Below are 21,777 nucleotides of genomic sequence, written 5' to 3'. Positions count from 1 at the left end.
AGCTTGATTCACGACGACTTTCTGGACATGCCCACATAGTTTTCTTGGAAAGTGTTTTGCCATTGCCTTCCTCCAAGATGTTTTTTTTACTCATAGCATAAATCATATTCCACTTTAAAACCTTTGAATCATTGCTTGAAAAAGTTCTCTACCCCTTAATTTTTATTGCATTTTTATGCCATTTTACACTGACACCTGACACAATCCACCTATTAATACAATGACTGCTTATATGGTCCTTATTTTTTTTTAGTCAGAACAAGCTAGATGTTTAATTTCACAACATATCTTGGTCTCTTATTAGTTAAATATTCAGTATTTGCTGTTTTTAGAAATTCATAGCTGAGTTCTTTTCAGGAATGTGTGTGTGTGTGTTTGTTTATTCCTAGAGAAGTATTTGATTAAGGTTGCTGTCTTACCGTTGTTTTGAACTTCTAATTTTATTCCTAGCTTATGAGAAAGCACTTGCTATTGCGGAGTATGAGCAAGATAAAGCATATATATTAACAGCCCTTGCAATAATAGAATATAAACAAAATCGAATGGATGCTGCAAAGACCCTCTTATTTAAATGGTAAGGAGTAAGTACAGCTGTATTTCTCTAAACCTATTAAAGTATTTTAGAGTCATCCTAATCCCTTTTAATAAGCTTAGAGGACTGTAGGCAAAATGGGATCATTGCTGACTAGAAGGAATCCAGGGGTCTGCAGAAACATTTTAAAAAAAGAAAGATAAACAGGAAATGTCTCCCCTCAGGAATAACACAATGCAGTCACAAAATATAAAATTATAGTTTGGCAGGAATTGAATGCTCTTCCTGGAGGGAATTTTGGGTAGCTTTGAAGAAGGAAACTCCTTTTTACAAGGGTTATAATTACATTCCTGCAACTTCCATGTGTTCTATTTAATAGCAGAGTCAGTGGTTATGAATATCTGAAAACTTGAAAGACCTCAGAATAAGGTGCAAAGACTGAAGAGCATCCTCAGTTATACAGAGGTACAGGAGTTTGTGGGTTAAATAAGAAGGAAATCCCAAATTGGGCTGAGAAGATGGATATTTTAGTTTTCCCATTTACAGAAAGGAAAAAAAGGATGGGGTCAAAATGCTATCTGCCTAACTTCTGGTCCTTTAGAGTTTAGTCCATAGTGAATGTAGCTGAGAATGAAATATTCATGAGTTAGTCCCAGCACCTGCCATTTCTTCCATAACTCCAGTGACTCAACAGCACTATCAAATTTCTTTTAAAGGCTGACAGGAGCATGAACAAAACCAGGCTTTGGGCTGAGATGTATTGTACCAATTTGTTCCCTATTTGCAATCTTTTGCATAAATTTAATTTGGATATATGATATTATTGCCTTAAAGAAGAAAAGAAACAAAAACAACTTGGGATATAGTTGGGTTTGTAATTCACAAGAACAATTAATTCATTATTATCTCACTTTTTGATGAATGGTGATATTCCTCAATGCAGTAGTAGATTGCAACGGCATTCCCAACTATTGCCAAATTACCCATTAATATGCCTTTACTGCCTCCAATTTCTATTAGTCAGACGTTTGTTAATTTAAAATTTTGTATCTTGAGAGCTTTATAGCTTCTGTAGTCAGGTATGTCAGGTAGTGGTTTCTGAAAGAAACTGCTCCATATGATTTCTGTTTGGAAGAGGCTTTCCCAGAAGGAAATTATTTGACTATATATGACCCTAGATTTGAATATGACTACTCTATAAGTAAAATCCTTCATGGCACAGGACCAGGTTATCTGAAGAGCTGTCTCGCCCCCGTTTTGTCAGCCTGCCCCCACTCGGTCCAGCAGAAGGGCATGTTGTGGACTTCACCAGTCAAGGAACTTTGGCTGGCGAGGTCTAGGAAGAGGGCCTTTTCTGCTGTGGCCCCCACCCTGTGGAACAGCTTATCACCTGAGGTGTGGTCCGACCCCACTTTCATGGCCTTCTGGAAAAGTGTGAAAACTTGGCTATGCCAGATGCCTGGGGGCCAGATGGGGGCTCTCATTGTTGGAATTGGCTGGTGGGATAATCGATACTGCTCCCCCCAATCATCTTGAATTGTATATAGTCTTTTTTAGAATGATTTTTAATATGGATATGTATATTTTTATTGTTTTTACTACTTTGGATTTTAATTGTGAACCACCCAGAGTCACCCTCTGGGAGAGATGGGCAACATATAAATTTAATGAATAAAATAAATAAGTCCTGGATCATAAATGTCACTGATGAAAGGATTCACAGAACAGTAATTGCCATATTCACCAATGTAAATGTGCACTCTGCATTGCTTGTTAGGACTAAAAATCCAGCTATTTTGTAATCAAAGGATAAACATGAAGCTTATTCTCACTGAGTCAGACCCTTGGTCAGAGAACTTTAGAAGGGTCTACTCCAGCGGGCAGCAGATCTCTATAGTCAGCTGACAATGATGATGGGACTGATTTCTTTCAGCTGAGAATATTAAGCCTGAATATGGGATCTTCTACGTGTAGAATGAGTTTTTCCCCCTAGAGCATTTTCCAATGTTTTATAAGCATAAACATTTTTCAGATATAAGATGGCATTTAGAACTGTAAGTATTGTGCCAAGTATACAACAAATTCTTCATATTATACCTTAAGGTAATACTCCTTAGAGTAATAATTTTTCTGTGTTGCATTTACAGTTCTATATTACAGGAACCTAATATGGAAAGTCTGCAAGCTTTATGCAGTTTAGGGCTGATCAAGCAGGATTCTACACTTGCAACAGCAGCACTTAAAGAACTATTAAAGCACACAGGAAAAAAAGATAATGTTTATAAGAGGTGCCTTCTTATATCTGCTGTCTATGCATTACAAGGCAGAAATCTGGCTGTTCAGAGACAAGTTTCTAAAGCTGTCCACAGGTATGTAATTCATTTTCTAAAGCAAGCTATATTACTTTTGCATAGCACCCATTCCCAAAGAAAAGTGCTACATTGAAATCCTCTGAGTTTTACTTGTAAAAGCCATCCGGTGGTTTACACAGCTGAACAGGTAATGTGAAGATTTGCAGTTTGATATATCTTCAGAGTAAAAGCAGATGTTATTATATGACTACTCTCCATCAAATAGGATTATCTGGATTAGATAGGATTCTTATTCAGCTAATATGAAGCCAAAATATTTTCCATACTAATTCTATGATTTAGGGGAAAAAATGAATGTTCTCAGTTTATGTAAGATCAGACAATTATATTGACTTAAAATATAACTCAGCATGTTTGAACATAATTCTGCCTGCTCATACTTCTCTGTTAAGTGATTTATGTTAAATGTAATAACATTTACAGGTAATCCTCAGGTTATGATGGCAATTGGGACTGGAATTTCTGTCGCTAAGCGATGCAGTTGCCATCGTAACCCCAGGACCATTCAGGTCATTAAACGAGGACCTCACATGACCGCAATGTGGGAAGAGGCAGGAGTTCCAGGCAAGCAGACTGGTGGGTGAGAGCTACAGGCATGGGGCCAGATGCCATGTGTGGGCAGTACACAGCATGGGTGGGTGGGCGCTACTGAGCATGAGCGAGCAGGAGATGCCACGGGTGGGCACTATGGAGTGCAAGCGGGTGGGCGGGTGCCATGAGTGAGCCCTACAGAGCATGGACAGGTAGGCAAAAAATCAGTGAGAGCAGGAGTGACTTGTGACCTCTTGCCAGCTTTCCCATTGACTTTGCTTGTGGGAAGGCAGCAGGGAAGGTTGCAAATGGTGATCACGTGACATAGGATGCTGCAACTGTTTTAATTGCAAGTCAGCAAGGAAGGTTGCAAATGGTGATCACATGACTGCGGGATGCTGCAACTGTTGTAATTGCAAGCCGGTTTCCAAAGGCCTAAGTTGCGATCGTGACCATGGGAATGCTGCGACAGCTGCAACTTCGTGGACTGGTCGTAAGTCCCCCTTCAGTGCCCTCATAACTTTGAATGGTCACTGAATGAGTGGTCATAATCCATAAATTAATTTAGAAGCAACTGATTTGTCATATCAATACTCAATATTACATCAAATTAAATTACTAATGATATTGGTGCAAGGTTCAAAATTGGGAGGCTCACCAGTTAAAGACTTTATCTGTCAGCTCTTTCTAACCTAACTAAAGCCCCAACAAAGTTCAGAACAGGACTGAGCATAGATTTTCTGGCTCCGTTGTGCTTCAGTGATGATATTAGATATGAGTAATGGTCCAGTTTTCAGATTAGCAAAGGATACTTGCTCCACATTATTTAAAAAAAATGTTTAGAGTGTAGTTTGAATTGAACCATGAAGAGTTGAAAAATGCAAAGTATGCTATTCAGCACTAATTGTAACTGAAAAGAGATTTTTTTAAAGTCAAGTACAGTTTTGCTACCTTCTTTTTTTAAGAACTTGATCTTGCTGCATTACTTTGAAATTTAAATCTATTTAACCTGCTTACTATTTTTTCAATTAGTTCTAATTAATTTATTTTTAAATCACAGATCTTCACAGATGCTACTTTTTACTCTATTAAAAGGACTGTGAGCATAAGTTAGAAGTTGCTATGTTAGAAACTGTTACATAGAAAGTATGTTTTATAATTTCAGTCCATGTTAATAGATTCTACTGCTGTAGAAAATTGTGATTTTAATTCCGCTGTGGTCTCTTACCTAAGCAACCCAGATAATCCTGCCCTCTGGTCCCTGCTGTCACGACTGGTCCCTCGGTATGTGCCACAAAATGCCAAGGTAAATATGAATAGATGAAAGTACAATACAGTACATGCTGAATTACAGATTTATTAAATGAGCACATGGTACTAAAAGGAGTTTTCAAAATTAGCATCAGCATCATAGTTCAATCATTTTGACAAGCAAACCGTCTTCACATGTTCTGCTTGTCAAATTGGTATTAAACTATGTTTAATACACGTTTAAATGTTTTAAAAATGTTGTTTTTTAAAAATAAGGGTCATATAAGGCAGGTAACCTCCAACATAGCAGCTTGGTTAGCTGAACCCTTTTGTTCAGCCCCCACCTCCCCGGTCATTACTACTGCCTGCCCAGAGGGAAGGTTCCCTGAAGATAAATGGGGGAAGTTAGATTGACAATCATTTCAGAAGACTGCACCATCAGACCCTTCCTTCCCTTCCCACAGACCCACTACCATCAGCTACCCTATGCAAAGAATCCTACCAGCTGTCCTGCAGGAATATATCTATATCTATATCTATATCTATATCTATATCTATATCTATATCTATATCTATATCTATATCTATATCTATATCTATATCTATATCTATATCTATATCTATATCTATCTTTTCTTTTCTTTTCTTTTCTTTTCTTTTCTTTTCTTTTCTTTTCTTTTCTTTTCTTTTCTTTTCTTTTCTTTTCTTTTCTTTTCTTTTCTTTTCCAGTAATATTTATTGCATTTTTATTTACAATGATTTATATTGCTTGTAGCTGCTTTTGGAGGACAGATATCCTGAAAGATGGGTAGAAGCAGATGTAATAAGTAAATAACATAAGATAAACTAATGGTGACCATGGATCCTTCTATGATTATGTGAAGGAGGTTAATGAAAAAAAATTGAAGTCTCTACTGAAAATGCTAATATCTGACACTCCTTTTCCCCACACCCTCAAAAGTTCTCCTTAGCTGTAATGCATGTATCTGATTGATGGAACTCTTCAGTAAGTAGCAGATATGCTGGTGGAAAAGGTAATTGATAATAGAGTTGGAATAGAGAATAATGATTATTTTAAAAAGCACATTCTCTTCTATTTGTGCTGGCAGTTACAGTTTGCTACACATATTGCTAGCTGGCATGATGTAGCTTTGGATTTTGCTGGTATGTGCGTGCATTTTATAGTTCTTGCAAACTTCCTTTTGTCTGTATCACCATTTTCTTAAGGGCTAAGGTATAATAATGAGCTGTTATCTTTAGGAAAATAGATGTTAACTCAGCTGTTAAGCATGATTCTTTCCAGTGTGCTTGCAGCACCAATACTGGGGCCCCTTCCAAACACCTACCAGTTCATCCCCTTCCCCTAACTATCAGGAACATTTTTGTGCTGCTGTGCAGCCTTCCACAACTGTCCCTACTTTTCCTTCCTTGAGCCACATAGTGGGGTTTTTTCCCCAGTGGCTAATGGGCAAACACCAAAAATGGTAGCTACCTGCTTTCCTTTTCTTGTTCTTCATCACTAGATTTGTTCTTTGTGGTGAAGAAAAATGCAGAAAGTCTCCTCCTATGAGCCACTGCGCAAAGCCTTTAAGGGAGGAAAACAGGAGATTGCACCAATGGGAAAGGTTCCAACCAATGGAAACCACCTGCTGTACAACTCTGGATAATGTTAACTTCATAATCTGTGAAGTTAATGAGGACACGAAGTCTGCCAGAACTCCCATGGAGTCATGGAGATAGGCGGCGGGGGGGGGGGGGGAATGCAGTTTTGCCTGTTAAAAGACCCTAGATCTCACTTAGTCCCAGCGCTTTCATTTAAGATTTGTCTCATTATGTCAACAAAGATGTACAAAGGAAGACGAGAAAGGAACCAATTTACATATCATGTCTTCATCATTTTAAAATATTTAAATCTGCATATTTGACCATTTTTGCCAAAGGCAGCAGAATCATTCTGGCTTATTCTTAATTATTCTGATTCATTCTTATCTTACAGGGTGGGGCTGTGGCAGCAAGTGTTGCTTGTATTCTTGATCTAAATCATGGGAAGGTTAGTGTTTTTGTTATTAAAAATATGAATATTACTTTGGAGCAATACTTTTTATTTAAAAAAATCAAAATATGCATTTACTCTATATTCTTTTGTTTAGAAAGCCTTGCTGAATACTGCAGTTAATCAGCTGGCCATAGGATGTCACAAAGCTGAAAATAAAAAGAATATTCAAAAGGCAATTCATCTTTCTCCAGGTGATACTTACATTTAAATCTAGTGCTAATAATTCTTACTCTTAATTTTGAACCAGATTCAGGGGCTTTTCCAGAATATATTTTAACAAGTGATTCATAGATTCAAGACAAAAAGGATGGGTTACAAGCTATTATTTCTTTATTGAGTACATTTACATCCCACATTTTAGCAGATATAGTATATGCTTCCCAGTTTTATTCTCACAATAATCCTGTGCAGCAAGTTGTGTTATGGGATAATGGCTGGCCAAAAGTCACCTAGTGAACTTCGTGACTGAATGGGATCATGCACTTGGATTTCCCCAGTCCTAGCTCAGCACTGTAAGCACTAAGGACTATTTATTTATTCAGTTTATACAACCATCTTGTTGCCAAGCAGCTCTTTCCAAAATGGTTCATTCATGAATGGTTTTGTGTGCAGAACTGCTAGAATATTGAACATACGGATGTTTGGTCGAGGTATAAAAGAAATGGGGCTCTTCTTGTTCTGGATATGGACAAAACCCAGTTGTTTCAGATAGAAGTAGTAGGGGAGGTAAGAGTGGAAAAAAGCCAAAGATGCTTGTGGTGGCTATGGGAAGGAGGGAAGTGAAGGCACTGGGATGTTCAAGGGGGCAGGTCAGACAGTAGAATCTGCTGCACTTGAGGCACTGGCAGTAGAGGAGAGGGAACAGAAGACACTGGGAAGATAAGGAGAGTGGGCAGGTTAGTGAGACATACTATGCTAGGAGCTGTTGAGGGGAGAGGGTGCAGTGTACAACAGCATCACTCTGTTTACCTTGTAACATCACTCTGATATCCCAATGGGTTATGTTTTACAAGATCTGGAATAAAAACATTGTGGGTTTTGTTTCTACTGAACTGTAGCTGATCAAAATGATTCGGCAGAGGTTCCTGGATGCTGTTTGTTTGGTGTTCAAAAGAATACACATTTTCTGATTTGTGTACACTTCTATCAAGCACTGTTGATTGGTTACATAGGAAAACCAAGAGAACAAATGCTGATATGTGAGCTTGGCTAGCTGTGATTTAATGGCTTGGTCAAATTTAATTTGTACTTGCGATTTTAATAGCAAACTCTGAAGATAGTTGAGAGACAGTATACTTTGTTTCTAATGTTTATTACATCATTCCAAACTTTTACACAGTGTCTCAACCTTTAGGGCATGTACATGGAATGAGAACTGAAATCCAAGGCAAAAGAATAACATTCATGCTTGGTTCTGTGATTATGCATTTGTCAATATTGTTCCTGATACTTAAAATTGTTTCACAAGAGCACTCTGTTTCTGAAAGCCTTCAGTGCCTTCTCTGACCTTATGAAACCCCTTGTGGACAAGGTTAAATAAACCAATTTTACTACCCTTTAAGTACTACATGTAACTTGCTCTTAGGTTCTGTATCATTACAAAATAAGTACCTAAACAATAATTAACATCTAACAACAGAATTTTGTATGTGACTCAGGCATGCAGGATGTGGTGATATATTAATTTTACACTTTTAAGTTTTATATTGTTGTGTACATCCACTTGTTTAACTATTCAACAGTTTCGTGGCATCGTTTGAAAATGACATCTTCCTTGTATTCATTTCATTTCAGATGATCCTGCAGCTTGGGCAGTACTCCTGGCTGCTTGCCATGCAGAAAACACAGTTGTTCATCTGCATAATAAGCAGCCGAAGCAGACACATTTGGAAAAAATGATTGTCACCACAATCTCAGCTAAGAGTAAGGCCCCTTTTGTTCTTACAAAACAACTATTCTTACTGTTTTATTTAACTGAAATGATCATTAATGAGAATATTGGTGCATAGGGCTGCAGCAAAGTCTATACAATGTAGATAGAAAAGAATGCTCTATTCCTTAAAGATAATTCAAAAAACTGTGCAAAACTTAGAGATTCTACATATGTTATGCTCTTAAACAATCATTGCAAACACTGTTGGCAAAGATGGTATACAATTTGGTTGACTTGCTGGGGAAGATATGGCAGTAGAGTGTTAGGAAGTTGACATCTGTACATTGTATAGTAATGGACCTGTTTAGTCTCAGGTTCTTTGCATCTGACTTTGGTCCTTCTAGCACTCACATAGTATGAGGTGGGACAATATCATTTTCAGATGGGGGGGCATCGTTCCAGTACAGGTGGTCCTGCTTAACGACCACTCGTTCAGCGAGCATTCAGACTTACAACTTTGCTGAACAAGTGGTACTTACTTGTACTTTGTACTTGTACTTACAATGGTCACAGCATCCCCATGGTCATGTGATCATTATCCAGCTGTTTGGTGCCCAGCTCACAATTACAATGCCACAGCATCCCACAATCACATGATCACCATTTTTAATCTGTCCCAGCTTCCTACAAGTTGCAAATGGCGACCACATGAAGTTGCACTAGATTCGCTTAGCGACAGCAACTGGAAGTGCTGGAATTTCCCTCGCTAAGCAGCGTGGTCATGTGACATCATGCTTTACGACCACATTGCTTAGTGACAGAAATTCCAGTCCCAATTACCATCATTAACTGAGGACTACCTGTACTTTCCTTTATTTGACAGTCCTCTTGCAAATACAAAACTCCTATAGCAAATGCCATTCTAACTAAACTCTTTCTACAGGCCACAAAAACAATTGTCTTACAGCAAAAGAAACACCTTAGTTACATAGTAAAAATGTAAGAGCTTAATTCAACCAATGATGATCATCTTTCCTGATGATCAAATATGTCAGTAGCTCAGATAACAAATTACATACCAACATCCTATTAGTTATTTTGGGAAACAGTGAACTGTCTCTTACAGATTAGGAAATTTACTCTCTTATACAACTGTAATAAAGTCAGGCTTTCTTTAATTTCTTTCCATTGTTGATTGTAGCAGCAGCAAGATGCTTGAACTCAAAGGTAAAGGTTCCTAAAGAGTTGAAATCTGAGGAATAGAGGATAGTGGGGAATAGGGGATCTCAATTATCAACTTTCCAAGGCTAAATTCTTCTGTCACAGTGCTGAATGTTTTACAATTTGAAACACAGTTATCTATTTTTAAAATTTGTGTTGCTTTCATGTAAAAACAACTATATTCTTTTTACTGATTAGAATAATATACTTTTTGTTATAAAGACTTGGAATTAATATATGGGATATTGTGAAATAATGAACTTCACATGCTTTGTAGCGAAAGAAAAGGATCTTCCAGTTTCCAAAGCTCAAGAAATTGAAGAGTGGTCTCTTTTCCAAGCTATTACTGGTTTAAATGAGGCAGGTAGAACTTCAGAAGCTGAGGCTTTCTGTGAAAAGGTATGACTAATGTTAAGATGCTTTGTGCTGTGAATCTTGTATTTTAGGTAAGCCTACTCAAAAAGTCTGATCCAGATTGTTAAAAATTACTGCAGATATTGTGCATACCAACTTGACTGCTTGACCCAAAAGATGTGATATAGAAGTGGCTTTATGCTATCAGTGGAGTGCTCCATATACTGTACACAATATATGGTACAGTATATATTGTACCATATCTGGAAATGTTTTCTCTATGTAGTCAAGGAAGGAAGCAAGATGCTTCGTAAAAGCCAGCTGAGAGAGAGTGTGTGTGCCCCGTTTCCTTACCATTTTATCATAGATTTAGGCCACAATCTTTGTACACTTGAGAATGATAATTAAATGCAATGGAATTTACATTAAATAAATATACAGGATTAGATAATAACCTTTGCATGTTAAGGATTTCTTAATTCATACTTCCCCTTTGTATCTCTTAGATTTTTTATTTAATCTTTTCCCATAATTTAAATTTCAGAAATCTGGAAAATCACAGATTCCATTCTAAATGGAAATATCCATTCTACTTAATGGATTGAAATGGGATTGCTTATTATGCTTAGAATAGAACTAGGGTTGGGTCCAGACTATTCTGACTTTCTCCTATATACTTAATATTTTGATCACTTTCTGTGACAAAAGTGAAAGCCCCCTTAGAATATCTCACTAAAACCATATGAAAAGTGATGGTGAGTGTACAACAGTGACAGTACTGGTTTTGCCTTCAGTAGAAAAACTGAGATTCGCTTTGGATTTGTCTGTAAAAGTTGAAAATATTTTGTCTTTAATTTACTATCCTTCTGCATAATTTCCCTTCCTCACTAGTTCATTAGGTTTCTCATGGGATTACTGTAAATTAAAAAGAAGCAGGTAACAAGGTTAGTAAGTTGCAATTAGTAGTTGCTTCTGATACACTTTATTATATTTATAATCTTCTAATATTCTATCTAAGTTCTTTTGGTGGATTACAAATAATTCAAAACATGAACACAGTTTTAAAAATACCAAAATAAAATTGGCAGCATTAATAGCACAAAAAATGCAAAAATACAATTTTGTAAAAGTCAGAAGTTAATTGAATTGCAGTTATTCATGCATCAATTGCCAGTAAAACATGCTTAAAGTTACAACTTCTCTACATGAAACATGGAACCAACACAGCTGCTTTATCAAAATGTGCTGGGAATCTTATTTTGAGCATTGTGAAGACATTTTGATTTCAGCAAAATAAAATATAGAATCACTGGTTTACCATTTCTTATCTCTCCTGTTTTTGCTTACTGATAACTGAAATAACTGGATTCTTGACTTATTGTGTTGCTAGAATAACTGCTCTGCTTTTTTGTGAAGTGATTTCTAATTATTTTCTGCGTGCAACTAAAAAGTGGTTGTTGCCTCTAGGGATTAAACATTTTTCCTGAGCAGCCAGTGTGGTACCTGCTCCTAAGGCAAGTTCAATGCAAACCACTTTTGCAGTCTCACAAAGAGCTTCCTGATGCCATCTTGGAAGAGCTCCGAAAGGCAGTTCTCTCCAACTCTACATTGATTACAGCTTGGCATGTAAGTTTGTCTATATTTATCCATGATTGGCTTCTCTATTATACCTCACAGTTTGGGGAGTTCTTCACCTAGTCCTTTGTATAGTAGTCCTTCTGCCTTCCCCGCAAAGGCTGCTGAAGATTGGAAGGTAAGCAGAGTAGAGTTGGAGATCCCACCTCAGCCTATAGCATATACCATTAAGTAGTGTCCCTGGATTTTTTTCAGTTGCCTGAATTGAAGAGGCAACTGTTGGCCAAAGGGAAATCCAGTGCTGTCAGTTTAGTTGAACATGCTTTCATTTGGATCCAGCCCAGTATGTCCAAATTAGGAATTGGAAGTTCATGGATGAGCATGATTTTCAACATAGATCTTTCCAGCAGACATGTCTGTCCATAGATGTATATTGGGAATGTATTTCTGTAAGTATACAGCAATCAAGTAAGTATTATAATCAAAAGATTAATCAAATTTACCAGGATAGCAAATTTTACAGTCAGACTGCTTAGTTGTCCTGTTGCTTTTAGCATTAAGACATTAGAGTCAATAGAGGTTGACATAAATACTGGGAATAATTCTTAATCTTGCATCAGCACATTGGTAGTTGGTAGCTTCTCCAGATGATTTTTAGAATCAGAGTAGTCTTTGCATCGTAGTCTTTAATGCCATTCTTCTGCACTTAAATGCACTTGATATTTTGCCCAGAAAATAGAGCTGTTTCATTACTGGAAGCAAAAAATGTTTTGACATCACGACCAAGAAATAAAAGAACAAAGAGTGAGTTAGAGAATGAATTGTTGCCTCAATATTTCTGGATGATAAGAACATCAATCTGTGTTTGGAAGCATGTGTGATATAGAATTAAATGATTCTCCCTGTGTTTTTGCCCTGTTTTTTCTACCTATTAGAAATCCTTTAATATTATCACTAATCATTGAAAATATATACTAGTAACTAAATTAAAAAGAAGAAAAGGCTTGACTATGAGAAAGCTACATACCAAAACACTGCTTCCCCTCATTAATATTGTTTGGGAGTCTTATTACATAAAAAAAACTTTGTTTAATAATTTTTATTTTATTAGTCCAGGTGCATTTAATATGTCCAATATAGTTTTGTAAGCTTCTTTGCAAGTCACAAATCCTTATTACAATCAGATTATTATTAATACTGTAATAATATTGCTGAAAAAAATTATTGCAATATGTATTCTATGTCCAGTTCATATAAATACAGTAGATGTGGAACTTAAAATATTGCTCATGTTTCAGATGTTCTATTTTCTGCCTCTTCAAGAATCCATCAGAAATATCACTAAGCATATCTATTTTATTTATTTAGTAATTATATAGATGCCCAATCAATGTATGACTCAGGCTGGCACACATAGAAATAATAACACATCATCATCATCATCATCATCTAATGTATATACTGCCCAATTCCCAGTAACATATACAATAATGGTAAAACAAAAATTAAAAAAACAATAAAATCAATGGCAACAAAAAATTAAAACAAAACAAAACATATCAAGCACAAGGCAACTTCATCCAACCAGAAGAGTCAAAAATAGTTAAGACACACACAAAATGTCCAATCCTTGGTGGAAAAGCCAGATCTTAGGAGCCTTCTGAAAGGCAGGTAAGATCAGGACCACTTGGATCTCAGGGGGAAAGATATTCCATAGGGCAGGTGCAGAGAAGTCACATCTCCTGGGTCACGCCAAAGGACACTGCTTGAATGATATGACCCAGAGCCTTCCCACCCTGCCAGATCTTATTGGAAGGGCAAAAGTATTCAGAGACTCCTGGCAAATAGAAGGGGTAGAAATGGAAGCAGTAACAGACTTCATTTATTTGGGCTCCAAGATCACCGCAGATGGAGACTGCAGCCATGAAATTAAAAGACGCTTGCTCCTTGGGAGGAAAGCTATGGCAAGCCTAGATAGCATATTAAAAAGCAGAGATGTCACTTTGCCGACAAAGATCCGCATAGTCAAAGCTATGGTTTTTCCAGTAGTAATGTATGGCTGTGAGAGCTGGACCATAAAGAAGGCTGAGCGCCGAAGAATTGATGCCTTTGAACTGTGGTGCTGGAGAAGACTCTTGAGAGTCCCCTGGACTGCTAGGAGGTCAAACCAGTCAATCTTAAAGGAAATCAACCCTGATTGCTCATTGGAAGGATCGATAATGAAGCTCAAGCTCAGATACTTTGGTCACCTAATGCGAAGAGAGATCTCTTTGGAGAAGACCCTGATGCTGGGAAAGATTGAAGGCAAAAGGAGAAGAGGACGGCAGAGGATGAGATGGTTAGATAGCATCACTGAAGCAATGAGCATGAAACTGAGCAAACTCAGGGAGGCAGTGAAGGACAGGAAGGCCTGGCGCAATATGGTTCATGGGGTCACGAAGAGTCGGACACGACCTAACGACTAAACAACAATTCAGAGACAGGCAGCCCTGAAAATAACCAGGTCATGTCCCATGAAGAGTTTTATAGGGCACAACCTTGAATCACACCCTGAAGCATACTGGTAACCAGTACAGTTCACAGAGTTGCAGTGTTACATAGGCAGATAACTACTTGCATTGTCACATTCTGGACCAACTGTATCTTCTGAATGGTCTTCAGGAGCAGTGCCATGTACAGCACATTGCAGTAATCCAGACAAAAGGTGATTAAGGCATGAATGACTGTAAATAGGACTTCCTGATTCAGGAATGGTCACAGTTGGCACTAGATGGATTTGTGCAAAGGCCGTCTGAGGCACAGCTGCCATGTGCTCTTCAAGCAAGAGCCATAATTCCAGGAGGACCCTCAATTTGTGCACCAGGTCTTTCTGGGGTTTCACAACCCCATCTAGAACCAAAGGCAGAAATTCCCTGAATCCTTGTGGCCCTCAAATCCACAGCCACTCAGTCTTGCAAGGATTGAGCTTGAACCTGTTTCCCCTATCCAGATACACAGTCTCCAGACCATAGGTCATTAACAGATACAATCAAGGCTGTTTTAGTACTGTGCCTATGTCTGAAATTTGACTGAAAGAGGTCCAGGTCATCTACTTCCTCTAGAGCCCTCTGAAGTTGCAGGCCAACCACCTTTGCAGCAACTGTCACCAGAAAGAGTAGATTGGAAATGGCTTGGATATTATCCAACTCCATTGTCTGTCTTGGGGAAGGGGAGACCATCACTTCCTTAAGTGCAGTTGGAACCCCCGCCCAAAGGTTATATTTACCACCATTTGGACTGACCCACATGTCACTTCCAGAAGGCATTCATCAACCAGAAAGGACACATTAACAGCTGTGAGGACTCTGTTCACTTCCTTGGAGCCAATAGACTACACCATACCTCAATCAACTCAACCAGACCTGCACAGCTGAAGTCCAACTCAGAAGGAATCCAAGCTACTTTATCCAACAAATGCCTCAAATATTCTTCATAGCACATATAGATGGTTTCTGACCTACCCCTCCCTAAGAGGGATTGGATCAATTTAAACAAAGCTGCTGAACTGCAATCTGGATGCAATAAGAGAGAAAAAATAGCTGTGCCTTGCTACTCTTGTCACCAAGATGTATCCCTTGATAAGGGCTCTTACCCATGTTTGCTCTTCATCTTTCAACAGCAATACCTTGTATGTGTCTTCTGCTGCTTCATCTCCCAAAGTATCTCTGAAAATCAGGAGACTTTCTAGGACCCATGTGCAGAGAGAGGCCATGCAACTGTGATCTGATCTAGGGACATCACCAACTCTTATTTCAATGGTGACTAAGGCTTCAGTTGAATTGTGCATGAAGTACAAGAACTTTCCCAAGCATTCTCTGAAATCCCCAGATGCCTGAGGTTGACCAATCAAATGAATTCTACCTCCCTGTTATGGTACTGGGTACAGAGAACTTCAGAAGAATAAAAAAATGATCCATTTATTAGAAGGAACAAATACTAATATCCCCCACCTCTAGATCACTTTGCCACTACTTTGAGACAAAAACTTGATCCAGTGTGACCCCCCTGCCCACTTCAGGAAACAAAGCAGGCAGAGAAAGTGATGAAAAAGTTTTGTAAGATAATTAGTTGCAACACTACATGACCTAAGGAGAAACAAGAATGAAATTATAGTTCCTTAGATCCATGTTTTAAAAATAGAGGTCTGAAGAAAGATAGATATATGATATATAGCTGAGTTTGGTAAAAGCTTCATTTTTGTATGGTTTAAATTATGAAAGTCTTTTATCAGACTAGGGAATTTGGTGTGCCTAACTGAAGCAGAGAAAAGCATGATTGAGAATTGAGCTGTTCAGCACCATGGTCAGCTTCTCTTTTTAATCTTAAACTTGAGTAGGCTCCAGCTAGCACATTTAATCATCATATTTGAGATTCATTTGGAACGCAGTGCAACAGTGATACTGTTTGAATGCTTACAGATGACAGTAATGAAAGGCAGTGCTGAGTTTTTTGAGTGATGTTTGCTTCCTGGGAACCTGATTTTATTTGTCCCTTTTGGCTAGAATCAGTGAGCACTGGGATCAACACTATCTTTGTATGGCTTGCCAACGTTACCCATAGTCAGTCAGGAAAATTGATACAGAAACTCTCTGGAGAAGATGTTTATTATACTTTTGCATAAGTTGCCTTATCAACTACAGCACATTGGGGAAGGAGAGCTATATTCAACATCTTTAATATCTTTTCTTTCCTTTTAGTCTCAGACTTCATTGCAAATTTATGAATTTTCTTGAGTTCTGTTTGCTTATACCCTTCAGGAAATCTCCAGATTATTGAGTTAAATATTTTCTAAGTCCCTTTATTTTGAGTTTCAGATATTTTACTTCTTTTAAAACAACCTTAGCTGTTCAAAATTTCGCCTTTAATACAATGCTTATAGTAATGTTTAAAGACTAGGAATTAAATATAAATCACGCTTTTGAGCAATGGATTTGATTCCTTTTTCTCCAGTGGTTGGCACAAGTCTATCAGTCACAGGGAATGATGGTTGCTGCAGAGATGTGTTACCGAAAAAGTCTAAAGTTGGCATCCCAGCAAGGCAACTTGAGTGGGAAACTCTCTAGTCTTCTAAGACTTGCTAAACTTGCCCTGGAAATCTGTATGGTAAGAGGTTTAAATTGCTAAATGACAAAGTCAGTTAACTGCAGTAATCTGAGATTAAAATATAAACTAGTTCTTCTCAATTAACTATTATGGGAGGAATCAGAAAGTATACAGGCAAGATGTTTTGTCTATGCAAATTGTATAAGGTAAATTATGCTAATCAGATTTCATCACAAATGTACTATAAAATAATAGCATTTATGAGCTATGAACTGTTCTTAGAGCTTTACACTTGTTAAAAGAACAGGTGTTCCACACTGTCAAGATTGTACCTGTTGGAGCTTGAATTACTTTGCTACTTGTCATTAAACATTAGAGAGATGAATTTTGATATTTTACAATTCCAGCAATTCAGTTGTTAACAGCGCATACATACTGCTAAAACAGCCAGTGATTTCTCTTTAATACATCCTGCTGGAAGTCAGGTCACTGTTCTGTTAGTGGAGTCAAAAATACTTTGTCAAAATGTTTCATTAATATAATTGATGGCAAGGAGTATAGTTTTGGATGGTGGGTCACATTCAGTGATTTTTATACAGGAGAATATTTTGATCAATGAGAAATCATAGAACTTATGAAAGAAGATACTGATGACATTTTCAAAATAGTATTTATTCATGAATGAAGGCCTCTTTTTGTCCATGATATGGAGAAAAGAGTTTCATAGAAAATAGATTTAAACAAATATTTAGGAACATTAGTAGCTTTGGCTAATCCATTGTACTAAAAGTACTAGAAAGCTACTTCAATATGTTAGAATTCTATGTTACTTTTCACACTAATTAAGTCCCATATGGAGGTGGTTGGAAAAGATGGTATATATCATATTATAAAACCATTTATAGTTTTAATTGCTATTGTACAATGGTGCTTAATGTAAGTAACTGGGTTTTTTTGTGTTTTGTTTAAAGGCCAATGTTTCAAATGATCACTGGCCATCTCTAGTTCAAGAAGCCACAACAGAAGCTATGAAAATTTCCTTCTGCCCACTGGGTGTTCTATTTCAAGCACTTATGCAGTACAATCGTAAAATGGGTTCACGGTGTGTATTGGTTTGTTATTACATTACATCCATTCATGAATGTGGCTACATTTTTATGTAATGAGAATATCTTTAATTCAAAAATGTCTAGATGGCATAAAATAAAAGATAGTTGAGGGTTGCTGTCATAAAGTGTAAAATTATATTAAGACACAGAAAAGATTCTTGGTTGATGGAGGCAATATCCGTAATGGCCAAGATCCAAACTAGTTGTTTCCCTGTGAGTAAGGACATGGTTCTTGCAAACTGAGGTTGGTGTGAAAGTTTAATTGTCAAAGAAGCCTTTTAAAACTGCAGAATAGTTCTTCTCTTTAGGAGTGGGAACTGTTATAGGAAACTCAAACAGTACTTCTGGCTGCTCATACAGTTGTTTCACTTGCCTGGAAATGTTCTTTGAACTGGGGCAATCTGATAGAGTGATAATGAAGACATTTTCTCACCTGTAGACAGTCAACAACTGTTCAACAGGATGTTGATGGTATCTAGTTTCTGCGTCCTTCTAATGGATCAGTTCAGCATTTCATTCTGTTAATGATGTGCTATATTTAGTTTTATGTTTCAGGATATAAATTTTTCTGCTCTTTTGTAGTTAGTGAAATTCATGCTTACTTGCAAACATAAATTCATGTAAATATAAGTATATATTTGAATATTTAAAATGCTATAGATTGCTTATTTTGCCATTTTCTCATCACATCTTATAACATCTAATCAGTATTACACTTTTTCTGTTTTCTTTGTAGAGAAACACGTCGTATGTTAGAGAGAGTGGTATATCATTCTGGATTTCCAGAAACTGTAGCATCAGTTGCCCGATGGTATCTCTTAAGACATTTATATGCCAAAGATGATTGTGAATTAATAGATGTAAGAGCCATTATTGCTATATATATATATATATATATATATATGGTTTCTCAATGCTTTATTTAGGAGTTTGATACAGTGGGACAAAAAAGTATTTAGTCAGCCACCAATTGTGCAAGTTCTCCCACTTAAAAAGATGAGAGAGGCCTGTAATTTTCATCATAGGTATACCTCAACTATGAGAGACAAAATGGGGGGGGGGAATCCAGAAAATCACATTGTCTGATTTTTAAAGAATTTATTTGCAAATCATGGTGGAAAATAAGTATTTGGTCACCTACAAACAAGCAAGATGTCTGGCTCTCACAGACCTGTAACTACTTCTTTAAGAGGCTCCTCTGTCCTCCACTCGTTACCTGTAGTAATGGCACCTGTTTGACCTTGTTACCAGTATAAAAGTCACCTGTCCACAACCTCAGTCACACTCCAAGCTCCATTATGGCCAAGACCAAAGAGCTGTTGAAGTACACCAGAAACAAAATTGTAGACCTTCACCAGGCTGGGAAGACTGAATCTGCAATAGGCAAGCAGCTTGGTGTGAAGAAATCAACTGTGGGAGCAATAATTAGAAAATGGAAGACATACAAGACCACTGATAATCTGCCTTGATCTGGGGCTCCACGCAAGATCTCACCCTGTGGGGTCAAAATGATCACAAGAACGGTGAGCAAAAATCCCACCACACGGGGGGACCTAGTGAATGACCTGCAGAGAGCTGGGACCAAAGTAACAAAGGCTACCATCAGTAACACACTACGCTGCCAGGGACTCAAATCCTGCAGTGCCAGATGTATCCCCCTGCTTAAGCCTGTACATGTCTGGGCCCGTCTGAAGTTTGCTAGAGAGCATTTGGATGATCCAGAAGAGGATTGGGAGAATGTCATATGGTCAGATGAAACCAAAGTAGAACGTTTTGGTCTAAACTCAACTCGTCGTGTTTGGAGGAGAGAGAATGCTGAGTTGCATCCAAAGAACACCATACCTACTGTGAAGCATGGGGGTGGAAACATCATGCTTTGGGGCTGTTTTTCTGCAAAGGGACCAGGACGACTGATCCGTGTAAAGGAAAAAATGAATGGGGCCATGTATCGTGAGATTTTGAGTGAACACCTCCTTCCATCAGCAAGGGCATTGAAGATGAAACGTGGCTGGGTCTTTCAGCAGGACAATGATCCCAAACACACTGCCCGGGCAACAAAGGAGTGGCTTCGTAAGAAGCATTTCAAGGTCCTGGAGTGGCCTAGCCAGTCTCCAGATCTCAACCCCATGGAAAACCTTTGGAGGGAGTTGAAAGTCCGTGTTGCCCAGCGACAGCCCTAAAACATCACTGCTCTAGAGGAGATCTGCATGGAGGAATGGGCCAAAATACCAGCAACAGTGTGTGAAAACCTTGTGAAGACTTACAGAAAACGTTTGACCTCTGTCATTGCCAACAAAGGATATATAACAAAGTATTGAGATGAACTTTTGATATTGACCAAATACTTATTTTCCACCATGATTTGCAAATAAATTCTTTAAAAATCAGACAATGTGATTTTCTGGATTTTTTCCCCCATTTTGTCTCTCATAGTTGAGGTATACCTATGATGAAAATTACAGGCCTCTCTCATCTTTTTAAGTGGGAGAACTTGCACAATTGGTGGCTGACTAAATACTTCTTTGCCCCACTGTACAGTCTTCAACACTTTATGAAAGGTGAGCAGGTTTGGGACCATATCTCAAGAGGTATGGTGTTCAAGAGGGCAGGCTCTGTGACAGAAAAGGCACTATTAATTGAACTGCCCATTTGTTCTATTTTCCAAGAAAAATGTCTCTCCCTTCATTCCTTTTTTGTTTCTTCAATATGATGAATGCAAGTCTGAAGTAGCAGTGGGGGAAGTGCTTTATCTGCTTTCTAAAGGAAGGACAGTTACTGCTATTAAGTGGGAAGAGTGATCAGATTCTCCTGTTACATGTTCATACCAATTGTGGCCTGCTTCAATTTTAAGTTTTGAAGAGAGTGGGGGTGGGATGGGGCCTTTTGCTATCTTACCACATTCCAAGGATTCTGTTGTAAGGAATGAACTAGGAAAAATGAAAAGTGGCCTGGAGATTCATTAGCCTGGAGATAGCACATTAATTAATTAACTTACCCCAATATCCATACATCAAATTGTAAGCCACACAACTAGGAGTGTGCACAGGTTATGTTTTCTTTTAAACACAAACCATCATGTTCTGGAAGTTATACTGAATATTTTTGGATTAGCTGCAGTTTTACAGAAACAAGGCCCAGAATGTTTTGGTGTTTCCGGGTTTCAACTGAAACAAAATTCAGAGGGATCCCGTAATGATTATACAGGGCTAGCAGAACAATGCTGAGGTACATTGCTCCCCTCTGCCTCTGGGTAGCCATGTCTCCCCCTCATCTCAGTGTCGTTCTTTTGCTCCTCTCTCCCCGCACAACTACTGCTGCTAATGCCCCGGTGTAACATATCCTGTTGGCCTGCCCATCTTCCTATCCCCTTCCCTTCCCTGCCTCCCCTTAGTCACTGCTAATGCCCCCGCCTCTGCACCTCTTGATTATTGCAATGGTCTTACAGTAAAGTTCAGAGTCCCAGTACAGCATGCCCCACTAGCCTAGCACTTTTCTTTCCCTGCCTCTCCCCAGCCACTGCTGCTACTGATGCCTATATGTGCCCTTACTGATGAAGCCCCTCACTCTTGGCTTTGGCCTGGTCTTATTCCCCACCCCCACCTACTTTAGCCTCATTTCATTCTATATACAGCCCAAAATATCCAAAAGATGGATGTTTCAGAGCAGGTACAGATCACCCAAAAATAGCATTCCCATGCCTGGAATGGTTTAGGTCCAAAATGTTTTGCAATCCCCACATACAACCAAGTTGCCTACTTAGCTTGTGACTTATTAGCAAGTAAGTAAACATCCTTAATTCTTACACTCTGAAATATTCACAT

General features: G+C 38.1%; 1 protein-coding gene across 6 annotated transcripts in view; it reads left to right on the top strand.

The window, feature by feature from the left end:
* Nucleotides 1-21,777, top strand: part of SKIC3 (SKI3 subunit of superkiller complex) — a 58,601-nt gene that overhangs the window by 34,379 nt on the left and 2,445 nt on the right. For all 6 annotated transcript variants that reach the window (XM_025165263.2, XM_025165262.2, XM_025165265.2 and 3 more), the window contains 11 exons: nt 451-574; nt 2,680-2,901; nt 4,669-4,741; nt 6,683-6,736; nt 6,837-6,933; nt 8,537-8,665; nt 10,114-10,235; nt 11,658-11,816; nt 16,755-16,907; nt 17,819-17,949; nt 18,693-18,816. In XM_025165263.2, coding sequence (XP_025021031.1) covers nt 451-574; nt 2,680-2,901; nt 4,669-4,741; nt 6,683-6,736; nt 6,837-6,933; nt 8,537-8,665; nt 10,114-10,235; nt 11,658-11,816; nt 16,755-16,907; nt 17,819-17,949; nt 18,693-18,816 — 1,388 coding nt within the window. The remainder of the gene's footprint in view (nt 1-450; nt 575-2,679; nt 2,902-4,668; nt 4,742-6,682; nt 6,737-6,836; nt 6,934-8,536; nt 8,666-10,113; nt 10,236-11,657; nt 11,817-16,754; nt 16,908-17,818; nt 17,950-18,692; nt 18,817-21,777) is intronic.

The sequence above is a fragment of the Python bivittatus genome, unplaced genomic scaffold (assembly GCF_059951505.1).
Source record: "Python bivittatus isolate LINGU-HERP-01145 unplaced genomic scaffold, Pbiv_v1 ctg000850_np1212, whole genome shotgun sequence".
Taxonomy (NCBI): domain Eukaryota; kingdom Metazoa; phylum Chordata; class Lepidosauria; order Squamata; family Pythonidae; genus Python; species Python bivittatus.
This window is presented reverse-complemented; position numbering and strand designations above follow the sequence as displayed.